Below are 23,367 nucleotides of genomic sequence, written 5' to 3' on the forward strand. Positions count from 1 at the left end.
GACCTAAGAGCTCCACCCAGATCCAGCTGCTCCTGGGTGTCTGGAAGTTGCTCTGAGCTAGTCTGACCTGCTGGAAGTTTTGATTCTTCTCTCCCGGGCACCTTCCTGAGCCCAGCCTGTTGCCCTTTGACCCACAGGAGGGGGCCGCCTATCACCCCAGCCCACAACCACTACCCCCAAAAGTCTTGATCAAGTGACTCCACTGTCCCCAAGCTAAAGAATGTACTTCCCAGGTTGGTATGCTGAAGACCACTATGTTGGTCTTCAGCAATAGGCGAATATAATAATACAAGGAGAATCTATTTTAATATCCCTTTTCTTTCCTGGGAAACAAACTGAGGCTAATTTGGTAGTATTTCGCATTCATCATGAGCAAGCACTAATAGTGGGATGATGTGCACCTCATGCCTTTTGTAACGCCACCAATCACACACAGTGGGTCAGCCGTGTAGTACCTGCTTTGACTGTTCACATTTGGGGAAAATGAGGCCCAGAATCTAGACTAAAGCTCCTTGCGATTCTTGATTATAGATTCAGACAAGGAGAGCCTTGCAAATAATAGCGCCCTAACTTCTATCTAATTTTACTAATTTTGATTAGCTGAGACCCTTCCCAAATATCTGGATTACGAGTTCAGCCGTCCCTGCTACCAGCCAAGCATGTAGCCCACATTTTCCAAGTCTTATCTAATAAGTGCTCTTTATTTTGGTCAGCATTTTAGGAAACATTTAGTCTCTGTTTTCCTAAGTGGGTGTCTCTGGGCTACATAAGAATATATCAGCCCTAACCGGTTTGGCTCAGTGGATAGAGTGTCGGCCTGCGGACTGAAGGGTCCCCGGGTTCGATTCCGGTCAGAGCCATTTACCTTGGTTGCGGGCACATCCTCAGTAGGGGGTGTGCAGGAGGCAGCTGATCGATGTTTCTCTCTCATCGATGTTTCTAACTCTCTATCCCTCTCCCTTCCTCTCTGTAAAAAATCAATAAAATATATATTTTTTTTAAAAAGAATATATCAGACACAGTGGGCCAGGCTGAAGGACACACATGGACCAAGGGACCGGCTGAGGTCCCCGACCCATGATTCTTATTTAATGAAAAGTACGAGTGTTGCTCTTAGTGTTCAGCGGGTGCCTGGCTTTGTTATTGATTATACTGACCCCACTTTCCTTAAATGAACCTTCGTTGGCCTGTGTTCACCTATAAAACACTCTCGACAGGATGATCTCATTGAGTTGTCCTTCCTCTCCCAGGAGATGGATGTGGCAGTCACTGACCCGACCGCGGGGGAGGTTGTGGCTGAGAGGTTGGCATGCTGGCAGCACTCCTCAGTGAGGGGGGCCCAAAGCCTTGACCCAGGAAAAGCCCACCTCCCTTAACCCTCGGGGGCCGGGGGCTGTCTTCTGGGCGGCTGCTTCCTGCCATCTCATGGCTTGGCCGGACTCCTCAGCCCAAGCGTCAGTGTGGCCCACTCATGTGACGTTCCAAACCTGCCCCATCCTGGAGATCCTGCGCCAGGCTCCGAGCAGCGGCCAGCTGAGGGTGGAATATGGCAACTGCTCACCAACCACAACAGGGTGACGGTGTTCCAGGTTGGAAATAGAAACCCTCACATGAATTCATGACTCCTCAGGTGTGGTTGGCATTTCCCCAGAAGTGCCTGCCAGGCAGATGGGGCAGGTTTAGCCAAAATCAGTGTCAATCTGAAGTAGCTCTGTTTCTTTTGGCCGCAGGCCTTCTGTTTTCCTCTCTGAGTCAGCATTCTCAGGGTCCTCTGAGGACGACGGTTCGTCCCACTCAGTTGTTTACAGACTTCTTTGAACCCAGAAAGGTGAGGTCATTAAAGAACATGGGATTTTTCCATCTTCCCTTCATTACCTTAATCTCCCTGTGATCTGTAGAGTTGGGCCAGGGACCAAGTCCTTCCCTTGCTGCTCTCGTGTGAACTGTGGAGGTAATCCGAGGGACTTGGTGGCCAGCAGGCGCATTGAGAAATCGGGTGTAAGACCAGAAGGCAAGCTAACCTTTGGGAGGACTCGTGCCTTTGACAGTGGAGTCCACTTTCTAGCCAGTGCTGTCATCTCAGAAAGTAATGTTGAGGTTTGGGGAAGCTTGGCTTAACGCCTTATTTGTTTAGCGGTGGTCCTGTTTGGCTGCACAGATACATGTGGCCTAGCAGATGAAGGCAAAGGGTGAGGGGCTAGTCAGGGAATTGCCTGTTGCGAAGCACTGTTAGTTAACCTTGTCAGGGCTGGTCCGTTGACGCTAAGCCAAGGCCCTGAGACTAAGGGCGCATCACTGCTCGTATCTCTGAAGTCTTTCGCCCCGAGCCCTATGATATCTGAACAATATGCAAGAACTGTAGTGGGAACAAAGTCTCTGTTTGACTGTGACCATGTCCTGCTAGGGGAAAGAGAAATCTTGATCCTCTTTTCCTCCTGGTACCTGAAGTCTCTGGGTTCCTTGGACATGTGTGAAGAATTTGAAGTATCTCAGGTATCACACTTGAGCTCATAAGCATCATTAATACTTCGGTGCCTTTTCTAATTTCCCACATTTGATGCCTGACCCCCAGTACATCAGGCTTGTCCTGATGATGTTCATAGCTTCCAATGACCAGCAACCATATTCTGTGTGCCTGACGCCGTGCTAGGCATTGGACAAACAAAAAAGAAACACCGTCTACTTTGTATGGAGTAGGCTAATGAGATGAAGCAAATGAGTAAACAAATAAACACTCTCCCTTTTAACTAAGTCTTCTGATCAGCTATAGAACATGTTCAGGTCTCTTCAATCTTTTTAAAAAATTTTATTGAGTTTATTGGGGTGTCATTGGTTAATAAAATTCGATAGGTTTCAAGTGTACAGTTCTATAATACATCATCTGTATACTGCATTATGTATTCATCAACCAAAGTCATGTCTCCTTCCATCACCATTTATCCCCCCTTTACCCTCTTCTACCTCCCCCAACCTCCACCCCTTTCTCTCTGGTAATCACCACACTGTTGTCTGTGTCTATGAAGGTTTTTTGGGGGGAAGTGGGGATGGTTTCTTTTGCTTAATTCCTTCACCTAGACCACCTTCTTACACCACACACAAGAATAAACTCAATATGGATTAAAGACTCGAAATGTAAGACTCGAAACCATAGAAATCCTAGAAAGAAAACATAGGCAGTAAAATCTCAGACATTTCTTATAGCAATATTTTTTCTGATATGTCTCCTCTGGCAAGGGAAACAAAAGAAAAAAATAAACAAGTGGACTACAGGTCAGAAAATGGCCAAGAGTGATTTACTGATAAGTGATAAAAAGCCAGCCTTGTGGATAGGTCTGTTGTACATTTTCAACTATACCACACCCTGGGTCACCTTGAACATTTATCCTGTTTGTTGTTTTAATTTTTATCACTTAATCATGACTGGATTATACTGGAGAGACAGTATGTACAGTGGTTAGAAATATGGGCTCCAGGACCACACAACTGTGGTTCAAATCCCAGCCCCGATTCCTACCTGCTCTGTGACTTTGGATAAATTACTTGGCCTCTCTGTACCTCGTTTTTCATAATTGGGAAAATCAGGGTAATAATTATACCACCACATAGAGTTATTGGGAGGACTAATGAGATAATTCAGGTAAAGTGCTTAAACCTCACCTTTCTCTGTTGCACATTCACAGAGGATGTCCCCAGTCCTGTAAAATAGACAAGGTACTCTCCCGCCTTCATTGGTGAGGAAACTGGCCTACTGCCCGGAGCAGCAGGTAGGTAGCTGAGATTGCGCAGTGGCACCCCTTCCAGAAAGGACGTCCCCAGCTGAGCAGCTCCAAGGAGTGTCAGGTGGAGGGACAAGGACAGGACTGAGCTGGTCAGAGGAGACTCTGCACAGTGAGTTCAGGGCTGGTGTGTACTGTGAGGGGCGCTGTGCTGTGCTTCCTGGTGGGAGGAGGTGGCCGTGGTTGGCAGGTTCTGTGGTAACGGGTCCTTGGCAAGCCCCCGCGGTGTTTACAGGCCGAGGAAGCCTGTGGTGAGGACACCACTTGTCAAGAGCGACTTCTCTCTTGCCCCTGGAGGTTTATTTAGTCTCTGCTGAGGTTCCGGGAGCTACACTACGATCCCTTATGAGGGAACTGGGAACATGTCCTGTGCATTTCAAGAAGCTCCGTGTTTTACTCTTTGGGACCAAAGCCAGTGCATGGAAGGGAAAGATAAAGCAGGGGGAGGGCACATGCCCCAGGGGCCAGACTCAGGGACCTGGCCTGGCCGAGCAGGGACACCAAGACGGAGGAGGGCCTGTTATGGAACACTGACTGACATGCTGTCAACAAGAACCGGGAGAGCGCTTCCTAGCAGGGAGTTCCCCTTCCCGCTGAAGCCCCAGACGGGGAGGCCCTACCCTTTGCAAGCCTGTGGGTGTGTTTGCCACAGGGAGGTCAGCCCGAGTCTGGCTTTGGTTCCCGGTGGAGATCTGTGTGGGTGCCAGGATATCAGTGACCGTGAGGCTGCTCTCGGCTGTGTGTCCACAGAGAGGGGGCTCCAAACACCCATCGATGCTGAAGAGGGCCGGGCTCGGGAGGTCCTCTGGGCCCCTGGGTCCCACAGACCCCTCTACTGGAAGCACATACAGCTCTGAGTTGTTGGGGAAGTTGTTAGAGAGCTGGTTGCCCGGGAGCTGGGCCCAGGTCTCACCCAGAGTGTCCAGAACGCAGACGGATCTGACTCCTGGTGACAGGGAAATATCCCAAATGAGAGAAGGCTTTCCAGACACACCCCTTCTTTTCTTTTCTCTCAGGGCTTCCTGTTTACGTGGCTGGCTCCGGACTGAGAGGTGGGGGAGACTGGGCGGACCGGACCGAGGGCTGTGAATGAAGCAGAGGGAGTCCCCGCCCCTTGTCCCCACCCCAGGGCTGTGAGGAGAGCGGGATACATGAGAGAGGCAGACACTGAGGGGATGCAGTGAACGAAAGGAAGTGATTGCATACCCTGTGTCAGAGAGAGGGAGAGGGAGACAGGAACAGGAGAAAGGAGAAAGGGAATTCTTTCCTGCCTCAGGAACTGAGCTAGTCCTCCCCCTCCTCACCTCCCACTCTGCCAGCCCGGAGGGGAGGGGAGGGGAGGGGACAGGACGGAAGCTGCCCCTGAGGGAGCCACAGTGCATTCCAGAGCTGCATGGGAACTATTTTTGGACCAGCTATGGAGGGAGAGATGGATCTCACGGGTCACAGCCCTGCCTCGGGCATCTAGCTGTCCCTTCCTGCTGGGGCCAGGTTCCGTCCCCTCCCTCCCTGGCTGTGCTGTGCATCCCCGCCCCCATCCTCTGGCACACCTCCCAGAGCTCCCCAAGCAGCGCCTGGGGCAGGCACCCTGGTGTGTCAGCCTCCTCCCAGGCTCTGGGGCCCCAGGTGTTCTCCCCGCAGGCTGGGTGTGGGTAGGTAACCTTATGGGAGCTTTGACCCCAAAAGGCTTTGATCCGAGCTCCCAGAAAGCGCTTCCCTCCACTCCTCCAAGATCTTCTCCAAGCCTTCCTCCCCTCGCTCCCAATGATGACAATGATGACGATGACGATGATGATGATGATGATGATGATGATGGAGATTGCTAGCATTTATTGAACCCTTACTATATGCCAACACCAAGTGCTTTATCCAGATTGAGTGGCTTCGACAACACAACAACCCTACAAGGGGGCCTTTTATTAGTCCCATTTTAAAATTGAAGAAACCAAGATCCAGAGGGTTAAACCTTCTCTCCTGCTGGTAGACAGCAGATGCAGGGGCCAGCCCAGGCACTCTGCTCCCGGCAGTCCTGCGCTAACCGCTACGCCTACTGCCCCGTTTTCTAGGCGTGTCCTTGAATCCCAGCGTTGTTCTTCGCCACCCTTCAAGTGACAGGCTCCTCTTCATTCCCAGCCTCTGCAGGAGCCCCGCCCCCTCTTTTTCCTGGAACTGATGGTCCCCGGGAGCATTGCTGGGGGGTGGTTTGGGGGAACTGGCCTACTCCCCCCCACCCCCGCTTTGCTTCTCGATGCTCCCTTCAGAGCTTTGCTTCACCCCCTCGAAGGCCCCCGTTTTTAGGTTGTGTCCTCCCACTACATGGTCCTCAACCTTTCCCCATCCCTGACCCCTACATTCCACCTCACACTCGCCCCCTCCCCCCAGGTCCCACTGTCCACTGCGTTTCCCCGTGGCGAGCTGCCCACCACCTTGGTCTCCCAGCCCCTGGATTGCTCAGCCCCAATGGCAGTCCCGAAGTTCCAGCTACCACTTCCTGGGCGTCCTCGTGTGCCAGATCCTGGGTGAGGGCCTTCACTTGCAATAGTGCCCATACTTCTAGCAACATTCCCACGAGGAAGGCATCGTCCTCACTGACAGATGAGGAAACAGACCATCACTCAGGTTTAGGGGCCTGCCCAGTGTGCATTGCGAATGGTGGGGGACAGGCTTGAACTTGGTTCCAGCCCAGCCCCGTGGCCTTCCTGCAGCCGATCACCATGACCTTGAACTCTACTGCTGGCACTGAGCACTGGAGCATCTCCCTCTGCCACAGCCTCACCCCTCCGCTCGTCCCCCGTGCTCCCACTGCATCTCTTTGCCGTGATCTCTGGAGTTTGCCACTCGATTTTTCCATTTCCCCCCAAACCGTCTCTCTTCTGAATCTTTTTCTTTAATCAGAAGTATGCTCAGATATATCCCATCTTCAGTGTCCCCTGCCCTCCCTCCTCCTCCTCGCTTCCTTCCCCTGCACAACCAGGTCACTGTGGAGTTGCCTGCACTAGCTGTCGCCTCACCCCTCCACCCGCTGAATTTTGCCCTCGCATCCCCACTGAGGACGAGGCCCAGCAGCCGCTGTAGGACTTGCCCTCCCTGACCTCTACAGAGCCAGTGCTCGGCTTCCTCTCATGTCCCCTGTGGCCTCCAGGCCACTGGTCCCACTCCTTCCCTGCCAGCAGCTCCTTCCCAGCCTACGTCAAGAGGACCTCTTCCTCTGAATAGCTGCCTTTCTAGTTTATGAAAGAAGGCAAGGGGCTGCGTCCTGGCCTCCAGCCCACACAAGCACTGTTGTGCTGAAGGAAAGCTGTTGAATTCTGTGGAGCTGAAATTCTGCATAAACAGACACATTTACAACTTCCTGTCCATTTAGCTACCCATCATCCTAACAAAGGTAGTACTAATAATAACTTGCACATGGAGCAATTCACAGCTCACTAAGTACTTTCACGTGCCTCTCAATATCCATATCTATGTGCAATGAAAATATTTTTATGTCTGCACAGTATTAAAAAGGCGCCGTTACATTTGACTCGCTCTGCCACGGCGTTGGGGACAGCGTTCTAAATGAGCTTTGTTTTGATGTGCAGGCATTGCTTAGGCCCTCTGTGTGTTGTTAGGCCCTCTGTGACCATGTGCCCCACCCCCCATTCAGTGATTGACAGGGAATTGATCTCTGGGACAGGGCCGAATGACCCTCGTCATTTTAATGTCATGTGTTCCTAGGGTGTTAGGAGAGGCCAAGGGCTCACCAGGAGATGCGGGAAACCTCCGCGCATGCCGGTTGAGGGGAAGGCCCGGGGAGGCCCAACTGCAGGACTGAGGCGTTGGGATTAGGATACAAGGTGACCAGACCTACCTAGTTGTTGACACTCTCTATGGGGCATGCTTTCTAAGGGAGACTCGGGAGCTTTAAGCCAAGTTGGCGAGTGCTTGCATCTTGGTGCTTTTCCCAGGAGAGGGTAGAACCTACTGGAGTGCAGTGTTGAGGAGGATGCTGAGGCCCAGCCCAGGCTCCCAGAAAAGAGCCCTTACCCGACAGGACTGCCTGCGTGGGTGTGCGGGAGGACATGGTGGCGTCTGTGAAAGGCAGTTAACTGCCTGACAAACTGAACCCGAGCTACCAGGGGAGTCAGAGGACCAGCATTCAGGTGGCTTCGGCCTTCTCGCCCAGCATGGAGCCGGGTTTTTTTTGTTTTGTTTTGTTTTTAATATATTTTATTGGATTTTTACAGAGAAGAAGGGAAAGGGATAGAGAGTTAGAAACATCAATGGGAGAGAAACATCTATCAGCTGCCTCCTGCACACCCCCTACTGGGGATGTGCCCGCAACCAAGGTACATGCCCCTGACCGGAATCAAACCTGGGACCTTTCAGTCCGCAGGCCGACGCTCTATCCACTGAGCCAAACCGGTTAGGGTGAGCCCGGGGTTTCTTTCCTAGTTCTGGCTTGCCGGGACTTTGCTTTGGAAACGTCAAATATTGGAGTCCCACGGCCACGCGGCTGAGGACTTTCTGATGTCCCTCAGTGACTCCCGCTGGCGTGGGCTGTGGCCGCGGGCTCTGTCCCAGGGGTCCTCAAACTTTTTAAACAGGGGGCCAGTTCACTGTCCCTCAGACCGTTGGAGGGCCGGACTATAGTTTTAAAAAAACTATGAACAAATTCCTGTGCAGACTGCACGTATCTTATTTTGAAGTAAAAAAAAACAAAATGGCAGAAACACCCACATGTGGCCCGCGGGCCGTAGTTTGAGGACGCCTGCTCTGTCCACTCTTCAGGGTCCCTGCACGCTGTTCCTTCTTGCCGCGTCTTTGCTGTGCTCAGGTGTCGCGGGGGCTTTCAGGAAGAGCTCACGTCTCTGTGGCGAGTCCTGTCCCTCTCCCCGGCGACTTCGCGTATCGTCAGCTCCCACTCTGTCCCGCCCGTGACCGCTGACTCTACTTCAACCCGAAATAGAAGATTACTCCTGACTCTCCGGGGGCACGCTCACCTGCACTGGCCGTGGACTGGGTTTGGGGGGCCCTCGGCCTGCACGGCACCTGCTGTACCCAAAGCAGCTGAGTTTGCCTGCCGCTCAGCCGCCTGGTGGACAGCACAGAGCAGCGGGCCTCTGCCTGGTTTGCCGCCAGTTTCAGCTGGAGGCCCGGTCCCCACGGGGAGCAGCTTCTCCCACCAGCACACACACGCTTCAACCAAAACCCACTCTTCCGTAGGTGATATACTACTTCCTCTCCGAATCTCCCACACTTGGGAATACTGTGTCAGGTTATGGCTGGGCAATCTCACCTGGCTGCCAGGAACAGTTCGCGCAGGAAGAAAAACAACACTCCCCGTCTCTACAGAGCAGCCCCGCTGGCCTGGCCCGTCTTGGCTGCGCGTAGGTTCCGCACCCCCATGCCTTCCACTCCGTGCGCTTTTGCTCTGTGGATGGTGTGACGCACCGGGCATTGGAGAGTGCCCGAGCTAGATGACAGACCTACCCCTGGCGTGCACTGGCATCTGTGGCTCACTTTTAAAATACGGGTTGATGGATGATGGATCGAGGGCTCGACAGAGGTGGGCTGCAGGAACAGGTAACATACTGACGGTGGAAGGTGGGCGGTGAGTAGCTGGATGTTCACTGTACAGTTCTTTCACTTGGCTGCTGGTTTGGAAATTTTCATAACAGAATGTTGGGGGGAGGGAATTACCCCCGACAGCGTGCCATGTTAATTTAAAACAGGCTCTTGACCAGTGTGGTCCCTGAGGCCAGAGAGTGAGGGAATTTTGCGATTGGAGCTTGGAGCTGCTTCATTTGGGAAGACTTCCTGTGGGGAGTGGTTTCCTGCCGGCCATGGCTTACACCGGTGCTGTTCATAGACCGGCGGAGAGGAGGGACCGCTGTCCCCTCCCCAGGGTGAGCTGGGCACCCACTCTCCCCCTCCCCCACAGCCCCGGCAGGGTGCTGCTCTCTCCTGGGGCTCACCCTGCACGCACTGCACAGCCTCCCCCGGCCCTGCCTGGCTTCCCACCCGTTTGGGAGGCGGCCCTATATGCCTCAGCATTGCAGTGAGGTGGGAGGGGGCTCTGGCCCACACAGTCTTTCTGTGGCTCTGAGCCCCTTGGCCGAGCAAGCGGAGAGGCTGTTGGCCAGGGAGGGTTGGAGGCCTGGCTGCTCCAGATGGCCTCCCACCACCCGCAGCGCCTGGCACTGCAGAGCTGACCGAGAGGCCGGGCAGGAACGAGGTGGTGGTGCAGAGCCTCCCTGGGGTGCGGTCCTGACCTGGATTGTGGGTCGCGCTCCCTGGTGGTCTCACAGAAGGTGCTGTGAGACTGACGCGGGTGTGGGAGGGAAATGCAGCCCCTCCTCCCCCATCTGATGCCCATCCCGCCTCTCCCGTCTCCTGCCCGTGTGTAAGGGAGTGCTCAGCGAATACATTCTTCACCATATAATACCGCCTTAGCACAATGGCATCAGGAAGGAAACATGCTGCGACAACAGTGTTAGGAAGAGTTTTAAAATCTAGGTCCCATTTAGAGCGCTGCTTTCGGCGTCTGCTAGTGTAGAGAACTGAGAACCCACTAACTGTCAGTCTTCGGGCCGCTGGCAGGTGGCACTCTCCATGCTTTTCACTGCCATCACGTGTGCACACACCCGTGCTTATCCATGCCTGGTGCACACACCCATACACATGCTGGTGCACACACTTACTCTGTCATACATACACTCACACACATGCCTAGTGTGCATGCTTACTCTCACACACGTGCCTGGTGCACACACACTGACACACATTCGATCCTTTGAGCTGGGCATTTCCCTGCCCGTGCCACGCGCAGAACCTTGAGGGGTGCCCGCCCCTCTCCTGCAGGCTCTGGAAGGGGTGCCTCCTGCAGACGGGAGCAGGGCACCCTCTGCTGGCTCTCCTCCTGGTTCGGGCCTGCTCTGTCCCCTTTCTCCTGAGAGGCAGTAGGTCCTGGACCTGGGGCCAGGCTTCCTGGTTGGTGTCGAGGCTTGAGGGCCGCCAGCTGTGTGACCTGCACCGAGCCGCTCTGTCTTTCTGTGTCTCGGTTTCATCACTTGGGAAGAGAGGAGTGTGGCGATCCTTTGCCCCGGGGTGTGTGTGTGTGTGTGTGTGTGTGTGTGTGTGTGTGTGTGTAAGATTCAGTTGAGTTTATGGTGTGAAGCCCGATGTGTATGTAGTGAGCATTGTTGAGTGTTAGCCACCGCTGCCCTCGGACTGCCCCTCAGTCACCCGCTCTGGGCTGCGGGTGCACAGCCAGAGCTAGAACTCAGCGTCTCACCCAGACCGGGGATGGCAACTGTGTTAGATTCCTACTCCTACTGTGCGGTACCAAGTTCCCACACATTTAGTGACTTAAAACTACACGAGTGTATCCTCTCGGTTCTGGAGGGCAGAGTCCGCAGTCATTTTCCCTGCGCTGAAGTCAGGGTGTCAGCACCCCCCGCCCCCCAGAGGCTCTGGAGGAGGGTCTCGGGGAGCCTCTGTTTTCCCGCCCTTTCCATCTTCCTGCGCTGGCTGCGTTCCTTGCATTCCTTGGCCACTGCCGCCTCCTCCTCCTTCACAGGCAGCAGCACATGTCTCGGTTCTGTTGTCTCGTCCCCCTTAGCCTTCCCCTTACATGGACCCTCGTGGTGGCACTTGGGGCCCACTGGTACCCCAGGAGAACCCCCATCTCAAAATCCGTCACTCAGTTGCTCTGCAGTCTCTTTTGCCATATGAGGTCCTGTTCTCAGGATATGGACATATTTGGGGACTCTGAGGCCGGAAGCTCTCTGGGTCCTGTCCAGTGGCACGACGTGGCCAAGTTCTGGACCAGCTTGGAGCACAGGCCCAGCCCCAGCCACCACACAGCCGCCCTGCCCTCTCTGCCCGCCCGGACAGACTCCGAGGGCACAGGGTCGTGTTCTGTTGGCCCCCAGAGCCTGCCTGGCTCGTGGTGGCGCTGGGTGGTTGGTGCAGGCAGGTGCTGATGTGCTGTGCGTGCCCTTTTAGGACACGGCGAATGTCAGTGCGGAGAATGCAAGTGCCACGCGGGTTACGTCGGGGACAACTGTAACTGCTCAACAGACATCAGCACGTGCCGGGGCAAGGAGGGCCGGATCTGCAGCGACCGCGGGCACTGCGTCTGTGGGCAGTGCCAGTGCACGGAGCCCGGAGCCTTTGGGGAGACATGTGAGAAGTGCCCAACCTGCCCAGATGCTTGCAGCACCAAGAGGTAATAGCGCCCCCACAGCCCTGCTTCCTCCACCCCCGCCCCCCTGAGGCCAGGCCTGCGTCCTAGCCAGTCAGCCCTAGGGGCCGGCCAGCCTCCCCGCCCCCCCCCCCCCCCAGCTCCACCCTCCCAGCTCCACCCTCCCAGCCTTGCTGGGGAGCGAAACTCTTACTAACATGACCTAAAATAGCATCTTTGAGATTCTGGTTCCGTGGGGATTTTGTAGGAAAACAACAAAACAGGGAAAAACCCAGACTGCTATTCTATTGGCTAAACTCATTTAGAAACGACAAGTTCACTGAGTTAAATGGAATTAAACTGGTTGTGATGCCAGAATAACATCTCAGAGTCTTTAGAGTGCTCTGGGCATTCCAGAAGGGGGGTTCAGTGTGCATCTTGCCTTGAATGACCCCCTCCCCCAGTTTAACCTCTCCCAGACAGTGTTTCGCAGGGCACAGCGTGGGAAATGCTGCTTGAAACAAACGTAATCGGAGGCGAAGGGGGTAGAAGGGCACCCGGCCTCGAGGAGGCACGCCAACACGGACTGCCGCGGCGGCTGCATTTGCTGCTCTGTTTGTGCAGATGACGGCACGCAGGCTCCGTGCGTGCGGCTGGTGAATGCGCAGATTGTGTAGCCCGGGCACCGGGCCTTCCCTGACGGGGCCGCGGGTCACGTTCCCGGGCTGACCTCCCGCGCTCTGCCCTGCATGCTGCCAGTGAGAGGGCGTTCCAGAAACCGACGAGTTCCGCCGCCAGGAAAGCCGGAGTGGCGGCTTCGCTTGAATGTCACTGGAGAAAGAGCTGTGTCATCGTCCGTGCTAAGGGGCCCGCAGAGTGCGAGCAGAGGCACCGTCAGAAACAAATAATAACACAGACGGCATTTCTGGGGAACGCAAGTGTGCAATTTTCTTTTGGCAGGTTTCCCCCGCAAACGTCTGGCTCGGGCTGATAATGAAATGAGTTCATGCCCCCCGAGCCTGCCCTGACTGCTGGCAGTCCGTGCGCAGCAGCGTTCTGGGTGGCAGGACCCCCGGTTGGACACGTGCCACAAACAATCCGGCCGTGGGTAATTGGGAGCTGGCTGCCGAGCGAGAGACAAGATCGACAGGGCCAGCTTTTATTTCTGTGTAATTGGTGGGGAGCTGGGGAGAGGAAGGAAGAAGGAGAACAGGCCCACGTTAGACCTGCTAAGAGTGGAAAAAAATATAGAAATTCAAGGGGAACACCCCAGGCCGAGGGCAGGATCCTGGATCTGGAGCCCAGAAAGCAGTGGCCGTCGGGGCGTGGCCTCACAGCCGTGATGCACGTTTGGTGTTGCAGGGAGGTGACCCCGCCAGTCCCACCAGCAGGACCCTTTGAGTGTGTGTTCCCAGTCCTTGGGGCACATGTGGGGAGGGAGGGGCCACGCTAGGACCACATGAGCTAAAATAGCATCTTTGAGATGCACGTGGAATCCATAGAAGTAGACCAAGCCCGTTTCTTCCCTTCCTCGGGAGCAGCAAGGCGCCGTGCGACGGCTCGGGTCAGTTACAGAATCCCAAGGGGAAACAGGCCCTCGCTCTAAATGTTCAAAGCATTCATGTCCTAGAAGACACAGGCTTGGCTATTGACTTCCCATTACGCAATACCGAAGGCGCGCGGAGAGCAAAGAAATGCCGTCAGGGAGCCTTCTTACTCCTCTCTGGGCCACATGGGCCTTCCCTCTCTTTCATGGCATAGTTGCAACATAAAAAGAAAAAAAAAGACAAGTCCCCTTGAGAGGGACTTACTGGTATGTCAGCTTGCTTTTCTACTTGCTGCTCTGCTGGGAGCATCTCACGAATGCCGGTGTCCTTCCCCCCAACCCCCCCACCCCCCGGGGTTTCAGAGCAGCCGACCTCCACTTTCTAGAACTAAGCACACACCCTTCCCCTTGGGTGAGTTCGCACTCAGCCTCAGCTGATCTCCGTGAACAGATTCTGTGCAAAGTCTCCCTCAGCCACTCCTTTGTTTAAAAGACCAGTTATTTTAATATGTGACTACCACACGTCCCAAGTTTCAACCCAGAACATGAACCACATAAGTTAGACCAGTAGTCGGCAAACTCACTAGTCAACAGAGCCAAATACCAACAGTACAACGATTGAAATTTCTTTGGAGAGCCAAATTTTTTAAACTTAAACTTCTTCTAACGCCACTTCTTCAAAACAGACTCGCCCAGCCCGTGGTATTTTGTGGAAGAGCCACACTCAAGGGGCCAAAGAGCCGCATGTGGCTCGCGAGCCGCAGTTTGCCGACCACTGAGACTGACATGTCTCCGTGGAGAATGAGGGAACGTGTCCTGGAAGCGGCCCTGTGGCTTAGTGACCGCAGGGGATGCAGGTGGAGGGTCAGCGAGTCCCAGCCCAGGCCGAGGCCCAGGCCCAGGCCGGAAGCAGCTCCCTTCTTTCCCTGGTGTTAACCCCGAGGCTGGAGTGGGGGCGGGGAGCTGGGCCAGCGTGAACGAGCAGAGCGGGAGCCGCGCCTTTCTGGACGGCGCCAGTCTCCCATGCCTGGCTCTGGAGCGCTGGCCTCGGGGAAAGGCAGACGTCACCAGCCTGTTTGTGACTCCAGAAAGTTTCCCTGAAGTCAGCCCAGGCCAGCGGGATTTCGTGGCCAATCTGGGACAGTTGAACTCTTGAGCATGTGAGAACCCTCGTGAGAAAATCTTACCCACTTTCTCTTCATGATCTACTCAGTTGCCTCCTTAATGAGCAGAAAGGCAAGTCGGGACTTGGGGAGGGTTGTCTGGGAGCCGAGCATCTGGGGGCTGGACCCAGCTATCCTGGCTTCTCTCTGGCCTCATGGCCCTCACCTGTAAACTGGGGTGTGTGTGTGTGTGTGTGTGTGTGTGTGTGTGTGTGTGTGTGTGAGAAAGGCTCTCGAGCTCCCTTCCAGGGGGCTGGACCCAGCTATCCTGGCTTCTCTCTGGCCTCATGGTCCTCACCTGTAAACTGGGGTGTGTGTGTGTGTGTGTGTGTGTGTGTGTGTGTGTGTGTGTGTGTGTGAAAGGCTCTCGAGCTCCCTTCCAGGTCTGTGTTCCAGTCCCCAGCGCCTGCCTTGGAAATGCAGTCACTGGCCTCTTAATCTCGAGGAATTAAAAGGCGGACGATGATAACGGCAATGCCCTGTGGTTGTACATCCTCCGTGATTTGCTGGAGACTTTCCAGATGCACAGCCCTCGGGTCCCCACAGCTGGTGGGGAAGCAGGGCAGCCCCTCGTGTGGCTGCGGCTCTGTGAGGTCACCCTGCACGCTGATGCCAGGGCGAAGCCTCACCTCGTTTCCTGAGGGAGCCCCTGTTTGGGGGATCTCACCTCCTTGCTTCACAAAGTCCCTGAAAGCTCACAGTCGGCTGGTTGTTTTGCCTCAGCCCACTCCTCCCTGGAGTTGAGTTCTCACCATCCTGTCCCGCTTGTGTGCCCCATCCCCAGGCCCCCGGGCCCTAAGCCGGACCCTAGCTCCCTGGCCGGGCGTCCTCAGGAGTCCTGTTCTCCCTCATGAAACTGAAGGTGGAAGGGGAGTTTCTAGAGTTGGGTTTTGACTGTGGAAAGTATAAATCTGAATTGTTACTTGACCATTTTAATTAAGCATTTCACATACTATCTGATTTAGACTGTCAGCCTGAGGTGGGAGGAGAGGGGCTTCTCACCCATTTTCTCCAGAAGGCCCTGTTGAAATGTGGGTTCCCTGGGGGGCCTCCCCCTGTTGCCTCTATCAGAGTTGAGTGTAGCTCAGCTGACAGGTGCGTGGACAGCAGGGCCATAGGGAGCCTGTCAGGCGAGCTCCGTTGGGAGGGCAGGGACAAGGGCCTGAGAGTGTCCAGGACAGTGGTTCTCAGCCCTCACTGTTCATCCGAATCCCAGAGGCCTGGGCTCTGCCCCAGCGATGTGACTCCATGCGGGGGGAAGGGGAGGGTCACCCAGGCAGGGGCGCTTTGTCCTCAGAGCCCCCCTGGAGAGTCTAATGTGCAGGAGGGTTGAGAGCCCTGCCCCAGGCAGTGACCAGGGGGTGGGGGGCATCCTGAGAGTTGGGCAACGTGGAGTCGCCAAGCACTGGCCAGGGTGTGTGAGGACCCCTCCTCAAGGCTGGGGTCACGGGTTTTCATCGCTCAAAATTTTTGTTTTTATTGATTTGAGAGAGAAAGAAAGACATGTATTTGTTGTCCTCCTTATGCATGCATTCACTGGTTGCTTCTTGTATGTGCCCCGACTGGGGATCGAACCCACCACCGTGGCCTATCGGGACCAGGCTCTAACCAACTGAGCTACTCAGCCAGGACTCGGAAACTTCCTGCCGGAGCAGACTCCTCAGTCAGGTGTTTATCAGAATCTGAAAGGTCTCTAGCCTACCCTGGACACGTCCAGACTGGGCTCTGCACTCGGCTTGGTTCCTCCAAGGACCCTGGGGCTTCCCTGTCCCGGCATCACACACAGGAGAGCGGCAGAGCAGAGCATCCCCCGAAGCCAAACGCCTGAAGGCAGCCAGGAACTAGGGCCTTCGGGCGCAGGAGCGCTGGGCTGGGCTGGCCTTGTTGGGAGCTCGTCACCTGTGTGGAGCCACTACCCAGCGTCTAACACCCACGTGTGTGGCCTCTTTTCCAAAGGGATTGTGTCGAGTGCCTGTTGCTTCACTCAGGGAGCTCAGCTGACAACCAGACCTGCCAAAACCTGTGCAAGGATGAAGTGATCACCTGGGCGGACGCCATCGGTGAGTGGACGGGCAGCCCTGCGCAGCTGCCCCCTCTGGGGTCTCACGGACACACGAGACCTTCTCCCCCGTGGAATGATCTTCAGGGCTGCTTGCCGGGGAGGAGGGTGGTTTCCGCCCTGAGTTAGGAAGCATGGCCTCAGTGTCCTTGGCATGACTGCTGCTCCCCCCAAAAGGACTTGGGGAACCCGAGCTGGGGTCTCGGTTCCAGACTCTCTAGAGTAGAAGACCTCCCTGTTCATAAGTCTGTCCCATCACTGGAGCCCCGTCTCCACCCAGGCTCCCTGAGAAGTTAGTATACTGGAATAAGTAATGTTAGCTGCTATAACAAACAAACCTCAAACCTCAACACACTTAACAAAATCTAGGTCCGTTTATCTCTCTCTGAAAGCCCAGAGGAGATGCTCCTGGCTGACAAGCCTTCCCTGTGGTCACTCAGGAATCCAGGCACTCTCTGTGCCGGGGATCCTCCCTCCTCCAGGTCCTCGGGAGCCTCTTCATGTAGATGGCCAATGGGGAAAGACAGAGTGAAGGGTCACATGGGAGTGGATATGGGCTGGGCCTGGAAGTGGTGCACACAACTTCCATCCCCGTTTACCTGCAAGGGAGGCTGGGAAATGCAGTCAGCTGTGTGCCTAGGAAGCGGAGTCTGCTCTCGGTGAACAGTCTCTGCCCAGCGCAGCTCTCACAATGCTGCAGGCAGAGAGGGCAGAGCTCTCATCGGTCCGACTGAACCCAGGACTGAGTGATGCCCTGGCTTTTCTCCCGTCTCTGCGCCTCTTGCCCATTCCGTGTCCTGTTGCCTTGCCCGGCAGCTTCCGTTTTAAGGCTCTTCTCACTCTGGCCACTCCAGTTTGACACCGTCCCTCCATCCCTCTGCCTTTCCCTCTGGGCAAATGGCTGCAAGTCCATTGCTGACCGGGAGCCCACAGAAGGCTCAGACAGAGGGACACAGGTGTTTGCTTCTTACCATCTTGGGGGCTGCATCCATATCTTTTCTGGTACAGCCATTGCAGACCAGGCTGAGGAGTTCTAAGGGTAAGAGATGCAAAGCACATATCAGCCCTGTAAGCATGGAACTGTTTGGAACTGTTCTGGAGCATTCTGTTTACTACATCCAGTCCAAGTGACCCTGTGTTGGAACCCTACTACCCTGCTGGTGGGAATACAAATGATGCAGCCACTTTGGAAATAATTTAGCAGTTCCCCCCAAATTAAACAGCGTCACCCTACGATCTATCAATTCTGCTTCCAGGCATATATACAAGAGAATTGAAAACATAGGTTAGCACAAAATCTTGTGCCTGAATGTTCATAGCAGCGTTATCCATGATAGTCAAAAATTGGAAACAACCCAAATGTACATGAACTAAGGAATGGAAAATAAAACGTGGTGCATCCATATAAAGAATATCATTCCGCCATAAAAAGGAACGAAGTGTCAGTACACGCTATAGCATGGGTGAACCTTGGAAATATGCAAAGCCAGGCAGCAAAGAACATAGGTTATAGGATCCCAGTCATATGACAGGCCCCAAATAGACAAAAGCAGAGCGACGGGGAGTTGTCTAGTAGTTGCCAGGGACAGGGTGAGGGGATGGCGGGGGAGGGATTGGGACTGACAGTTCACACATAAGGGCTTTCTCTCTGGAGTGACAGAAACGTTCTGAAACTAGACAGTGGGGAGGTCACACACGTTGTGAATATTACAAAACGACTGAGTTGTACACTTTAAACATGGTTAAAAGGTGGGGAAGACTGTGCACCTTGGAAGGGACCCTGCATCTGAGGCCCCCTGGCCGGCAGCCTTGGCCTCTATGTAACCTCAGCTGCTGCGGACTCCCTGCCCGGCTGCCTGTCGGCCTGGCCCTGCCTTGCCTTCTCTGTGGACTTCCTGCTCCTGCCTCTCTGACCCTGACTGACACCTCTGGCCAGATCATGGCTCCTGAGTATGCTGAGTCATGTATGCAGCCAACATTCATTGAGCACCGACTGTATGCCAGGGCTTGTGCTAAACCCGGGGGCAGTGGGAGCTTAAAGAGTCCCATCTTTCGTGCCCATTTTCCTGCCCCTATTTCTGTCTTGAAACTTAAGGCAGAACAGCAGGTTCTGCCTGCAGATCAGGGGCAGTTGCCCCCTAACTAGACGCACGCAGTTAGAAAAGGCGAGACGGTGCCCGCCGCTGGCCACTAACTGGTTTCCGTGGCGCCGTGCGCCGATCCCCGACAGCTGCCTCCCGGTCTGCCCCTGGGAGAGGAAGCTGTCGCTTCACAGAGCAGGTTTCTGTTTGAACCCACTCTGTACCCTGCCCCGTCCTCCTCCCTGGCTTTTTCCACACCCACACACCCACACACACTCACTCACACTCACGCAGACCAGGCGATGATGGGGGCGGAGGGGAAAAGTCCAGACCTCGTGCTTGAAAACCACACTACTTTATCTGTTCCGGGTTCAGCAGGGTTACACAGGCCAGAGCCGGAGAGCATTTCACGTAACAGGAGCCTGCACCGTCATTCAGGCCGACCACCCCTTCCTGGCACTCCCCTCCCGCTGACTCACACTCGCACAGTCCCTTTCCCGCCCAGAAACAGCCTCGCCCTTCCCTTCAGGTCATGCCGGGTGGACGGGGACCGCGACACCTTAACCTGGGGAAGCAGCGGGCACAGGGAGGGTTGAGGCCGCTTGAGGAAGGGGCTTGTTACCACAGAGGAGGGAGGCCAGTCCGTGTCCCGGCTCTGCTTGGGGTGCAGGCACCACCTTGGGTACCAGTCTTTATCCCGACGTCCTCATCACCTTGTGGTCTTTGGGGTTTTACATCCCAAGAGAGAGCTTCTGAGGCTTGGCCTCCAGCCAGCACCCAGCCTGTGGACCACAGTGAACTCTCCCTCGGGCCTCGAGGGCATCAGAGGGCTCTTTTCTCTGTCCCTTTAACGTCCACAGCCAATTCCACGGACCAGTCCCGCCCCAGCACCCATGCCCCCTTCCCTTCCCCTCCACCCCAGCAAACACTTCGGAGGTTGAAGATCCTCTTGTTTTCCACAGGGATCCTTGCATCTGTGGGAATTCATGTCCCCAAAGCAAACTAAACTCAGCGCCTGGGCCTGCATTCTTTTTTTCTTTTTTTTTTAATGTATTTTATTTATTTTATTTTATTTTATCTTATTTTTACAGAGAGGAAGGGAGAGGGATAGAGAGCTAGAAACATCAATGAGAGAGAAACATCGATCAGCCGCCTCCTGCACACCTCCCACCGGGGATGTGCCCGCAACCCAGTTACATGCCCTTGACCGGAATCGAACCCGGGACCCCCCAGTCCGCAGGCCGACGCTCTATCCACTGAGCCAAACCAGCTAGGGCCTGGGCCTGCATTCTTGATGGGAGAAACCTGAGCTCTTTTTGTTGGTTGGTTTGTTTGTTTGTTTTTAAAGGGACTTAAGTGTATGACCCGCACTTACTGGGAATGCCTCATTCATGGGGAATCATTGCAATCCCCGATCCTCATCACGAATGGGGTCCAATGGCTTACCCGCGTCTGCTGGCGTGGGATGGGCACGCGCTGAGTCAGTCAGTGTAGTTGGTGCAGCCCTCGTCCCTCTGAGAAGCTGGGGGATGCTCGCTACTTGGGGATTGGCTGAGCTCGTTTTTTAAAGGCCCAGCCTCCCTTTAAGCCTGTCTGCGCCCCTGTCTTCTGCGAGGTGGTAGGCTCCTCGCCCGTCGGTCAGTGGTTCTGGGTTGCTCAGAGACACTCAGGACGTTCCTGCCTGGCTTTCTTCCAGTGAAAGATGACCAGGAAGCCGTGCTTTGCTTCTACAAAACTGCCAAGGACTGTGTCATGCTGTTCACCTACACAGAGCTGCCCAGCGGGAAGTCCAACCTGACGGTTCTCAGGGAGCCAGGTGAGGGCTCATCTGGATCCCACCCCTGCTCTGGGCATGTCACCCGTCACTCCTCACCACCCTTTCCACGCTCCAGAGAGAGGAGGCTGACAATCCTTGTAAAGATCAGACTCCAAGGCCACACCTGCCTGACTCTTAAGAGTTTAGAAGGAAGATGGTTGCATAGCTGGGGCCCATTGCTGGGGCGTAGCTTGGAGGGCATGGGCGTTAGAGGGTAGGGGAGTGTCCCGTCTTGGAGGAGAGCGGAAGCCCAGAACACACTTAACCTGCAGGGCTGAGCGTCTGTGGTGGGGGCTCCTGGGCTCTGCAGGGAGCTCGCAGGTCTCTGGACGATGAGGGCTGAGCAGGCCAGCGCTGTGCTGGGAGCCTCTGGGTAGGCTCAGCCCTGGCCGGGCCACTGCACTTCCCAGCGTGGAGTCCGAGGGCAGAGGGAGGCTGGGTTAGACATTCCCGTGGGCTGCTGGGCTGCTGGGCCTCGGGGCCACTGAGGAGGCTTTGCTTTAATCCAAACAGAGTGCCTTTGGAGTAATTGGGGTTCTAGTGTGACCCCTTTTGTTCTTCTCTGGAGGGGCGGAGGGAGCAGAAAAAGATGTGCCCTCTTTAATTCACAGCATCGCACACTGTTTGTCCACACTGGGCCCGACCGCATGATGCGCCTCCCGGCTAGTGGTGGCAGCCCAGATGCGTGCCCGTGAGAACGAGGCTGTTTCCAAGCGCTGTCTTTGCGTGTCTTTGAAAATAAGCACGTCTGCTCCAGAGGGCACCACGCTAAGGGCTTACAAATGTCGGCTGGCCCCAGCCCAGCCCTCGTGGAAGTGGCTCACGAAACCCCCCGCCTGCCCAGGCTGCCCCTGAAACCACTTACAGGAAGCGGAGGCGTGGCCCAGCGTCCGGCACGGGCCTGGGCCAGACTGGAGCGGGCACTGCGAGCGGGCGGGGGGGTGGGGGGAGGGGGGGACAGCCGTGTGCAGGGCAGGCACATGGGAGGACGTGGAGCAGCCCCCGGGTTCTCACCTGGACTTTCCAGAGACTTGCTGTGTGGCCCCTCTCTCACCGAATGTGCATCGAAGAAACCTGCCTGCCCACCCACGTCGCCCAGGGCAGCGCGAGGCTCTTGGGATGAGGGAGGGGTGAGGGAGAGACAGGTACCTTTCGTTTAGACCCCCTGAGGCGGGGGGCAGGAGGGGCGCACCATGGGGGTGCCTGTGCTCACCGTGCCTCCTGGTCCCCCCAGAGTGTGGAACGGCCCCCAATGTCACGACCATCCTCCTGGCCGTGGTCGGCAGTATCCTCCTGATTGGGTTCGTGCTCCTGGCCATCTGGAAGCTGCTTGTCACCATCCACGACCGCAGAGAGTTTGCCAAGTTCCAGAGTGAGCGATCCAGGGCCCGCTATGAAATGGTAAGCCGCTGGGACGTTGAAAGTAGAGGGGAGAATGCCAAGTTTAGGGGTCTGGTTGAGTTCAAGCAAGTGATAAAGGCCCACTAACATCTTCGGCATTCAAAACAAAGAACCAAACCTACACGGCGTGTGCCCTCCTCTGGACGGAGAGAAATGCGGGGCCCAGGAGCACAGAGGGCCTGGGACCATGTCGGGAGACTCGGGGGGCAGAGGTGCTCGCCGGGCCTCCCCAGAAAGAGTCTGGAGGGTCTTAGGGAGACGACAGACCCAGGGTCTGTATCTCAGGATCCACCTGCATCAGGCTTGTCTCCACAGCGAACTGCACATTCCCAAAGGACTGAGCAGAGTAAGGGGGTTCCTCGCCTGAATCCCCAGCTAGTTTCTGTTCAAGTGGGAGGGAACTTCAGAGGCCGTCCCCCAGCCCTCACTGCGGAGGTGGAGAGCGAGAGCTCAGAGGGAGGGACGTGCCCGGGGCAGGCGAGTCAGAGGCCGCCGGTCCCTGCACACAAGGCTCTCCGCCTGCGTGCTCTGCCTGCTGCTCTCCTGGGTGACTGGCCTCCAGCCCCGAGTGTGTGGATGGCAACGCATCGACTAACACGTGTCCTCCTGCCTTCCATGTTCCGCAGGCTTCGAACCCTCTGTACAGAAAGCCCATCTCCACACACGCCGTGGACTTCACCTTCAACAAGCTCAACAAATCCTACAACGGCACCGTGGACTGACGCTCCTTCTCCTCCGAGAGCTGGAGGGGCGCCCGGTGGAGCCAGAGGCTGACACGCTTTGGGCAGCTGCTGGACGCCATCGCGGCTCCCTGGATAGACAAGCAGAGACTTCGCGGTGAGCCTGGGAGAGGAGCCCCTTGCCGGCGCAGGAAGGCTCCCAGCCCGCCGTGCCACGGGCTGCTGGGCCAGAGCCATGCCAGGCGCCACCCTCCGCGCCTGGGAAGGACCCGGGGAGCGTGGCGCTCTTGGCCTTCCCCGCCACATCCCGCTTGTCCTGTCCGTGGGCTGCCGAGATGCTGGGCCGCCCCTCCCTTCCAGGAGGGCTGGGCTGCAGTCTGGCCGGAGCAGAAGGCTCCTGGCAGCGTCCGAGTGCGTCACATCGGCGGATGGCCTGGCTTGTTTCGTGTTGATCATTTTTATATGAAATAAAAAGGTCGTGCATTTATGGTGTAGTTGTGATGCCTGAGAATCGTCTGCCTGGTGTCTGTGCACCTGGGTGTTGGTGATGGAATCGTGGGGACGCCTGCTGAAGGCACCGAGTTTGCAAATGTCAGCTTTCCTCTCCTGTCCGTGATTGTTTAGTGCTTTTGTAATGAAAAGGAAAGAGATTGCTTGCGATTGAAAGTAAAGATTAAA

At 55.6% G+C, this 23,367-nt stretch overlaps 1 protein-coding gene across 2 annotated transcripts in view; it reads left to right on the forward strand.

Annotated features, from left to right (window-relative positions):
* The window catches only part of ITGB5 (integrin subunit beta 5), a 116,543-nt gene extending 93,176 nt beyond the window's left edge, over positions 1-23,367 (forward strand). For both annotated transcript variants that reach the window (XM_008155507.3, XM_054713907.1), the window contains 5 exons: positions 11,766-11,988; positions 16,609-16,712; positions 20,489-20,608; positions 21,843-22,009; positions 22,636-23,367. In XM_008155507.3, the coding sequence (XP_008153729.2) occupies positions 11,766-11,988; positions 16,609-16,712; positions 20,489-20,608; positions 21,843-22,009; positions 22,636-22,731 (710 nt within the window). In that variant the 3' untranslated portion in view covers positions 22,732-23,367. The remainder of the gene's footprint in view (positions 1-11,765; positions 11,989-16,608; positions 16,713-20,488; positions 20,609-21,842; positions 22,010-22,635) is intronic.

This window comes from Eptesicus fuscus, chromosome 3 (assembly GCF_027574615.1).
Source record: "Eptesicus fuscus isolate TK198812 chromosome 3, DD_ASM_mEF_20220401, whole genome shotgun sequence".
In the NCBI taxonomy this organism is placed as follows: Eukaryota; Metazoa; Chordata; class Mammalia; order Chiroptera; family Vespertilionidae; genus Eptesicus; species Eptesicus fuscus.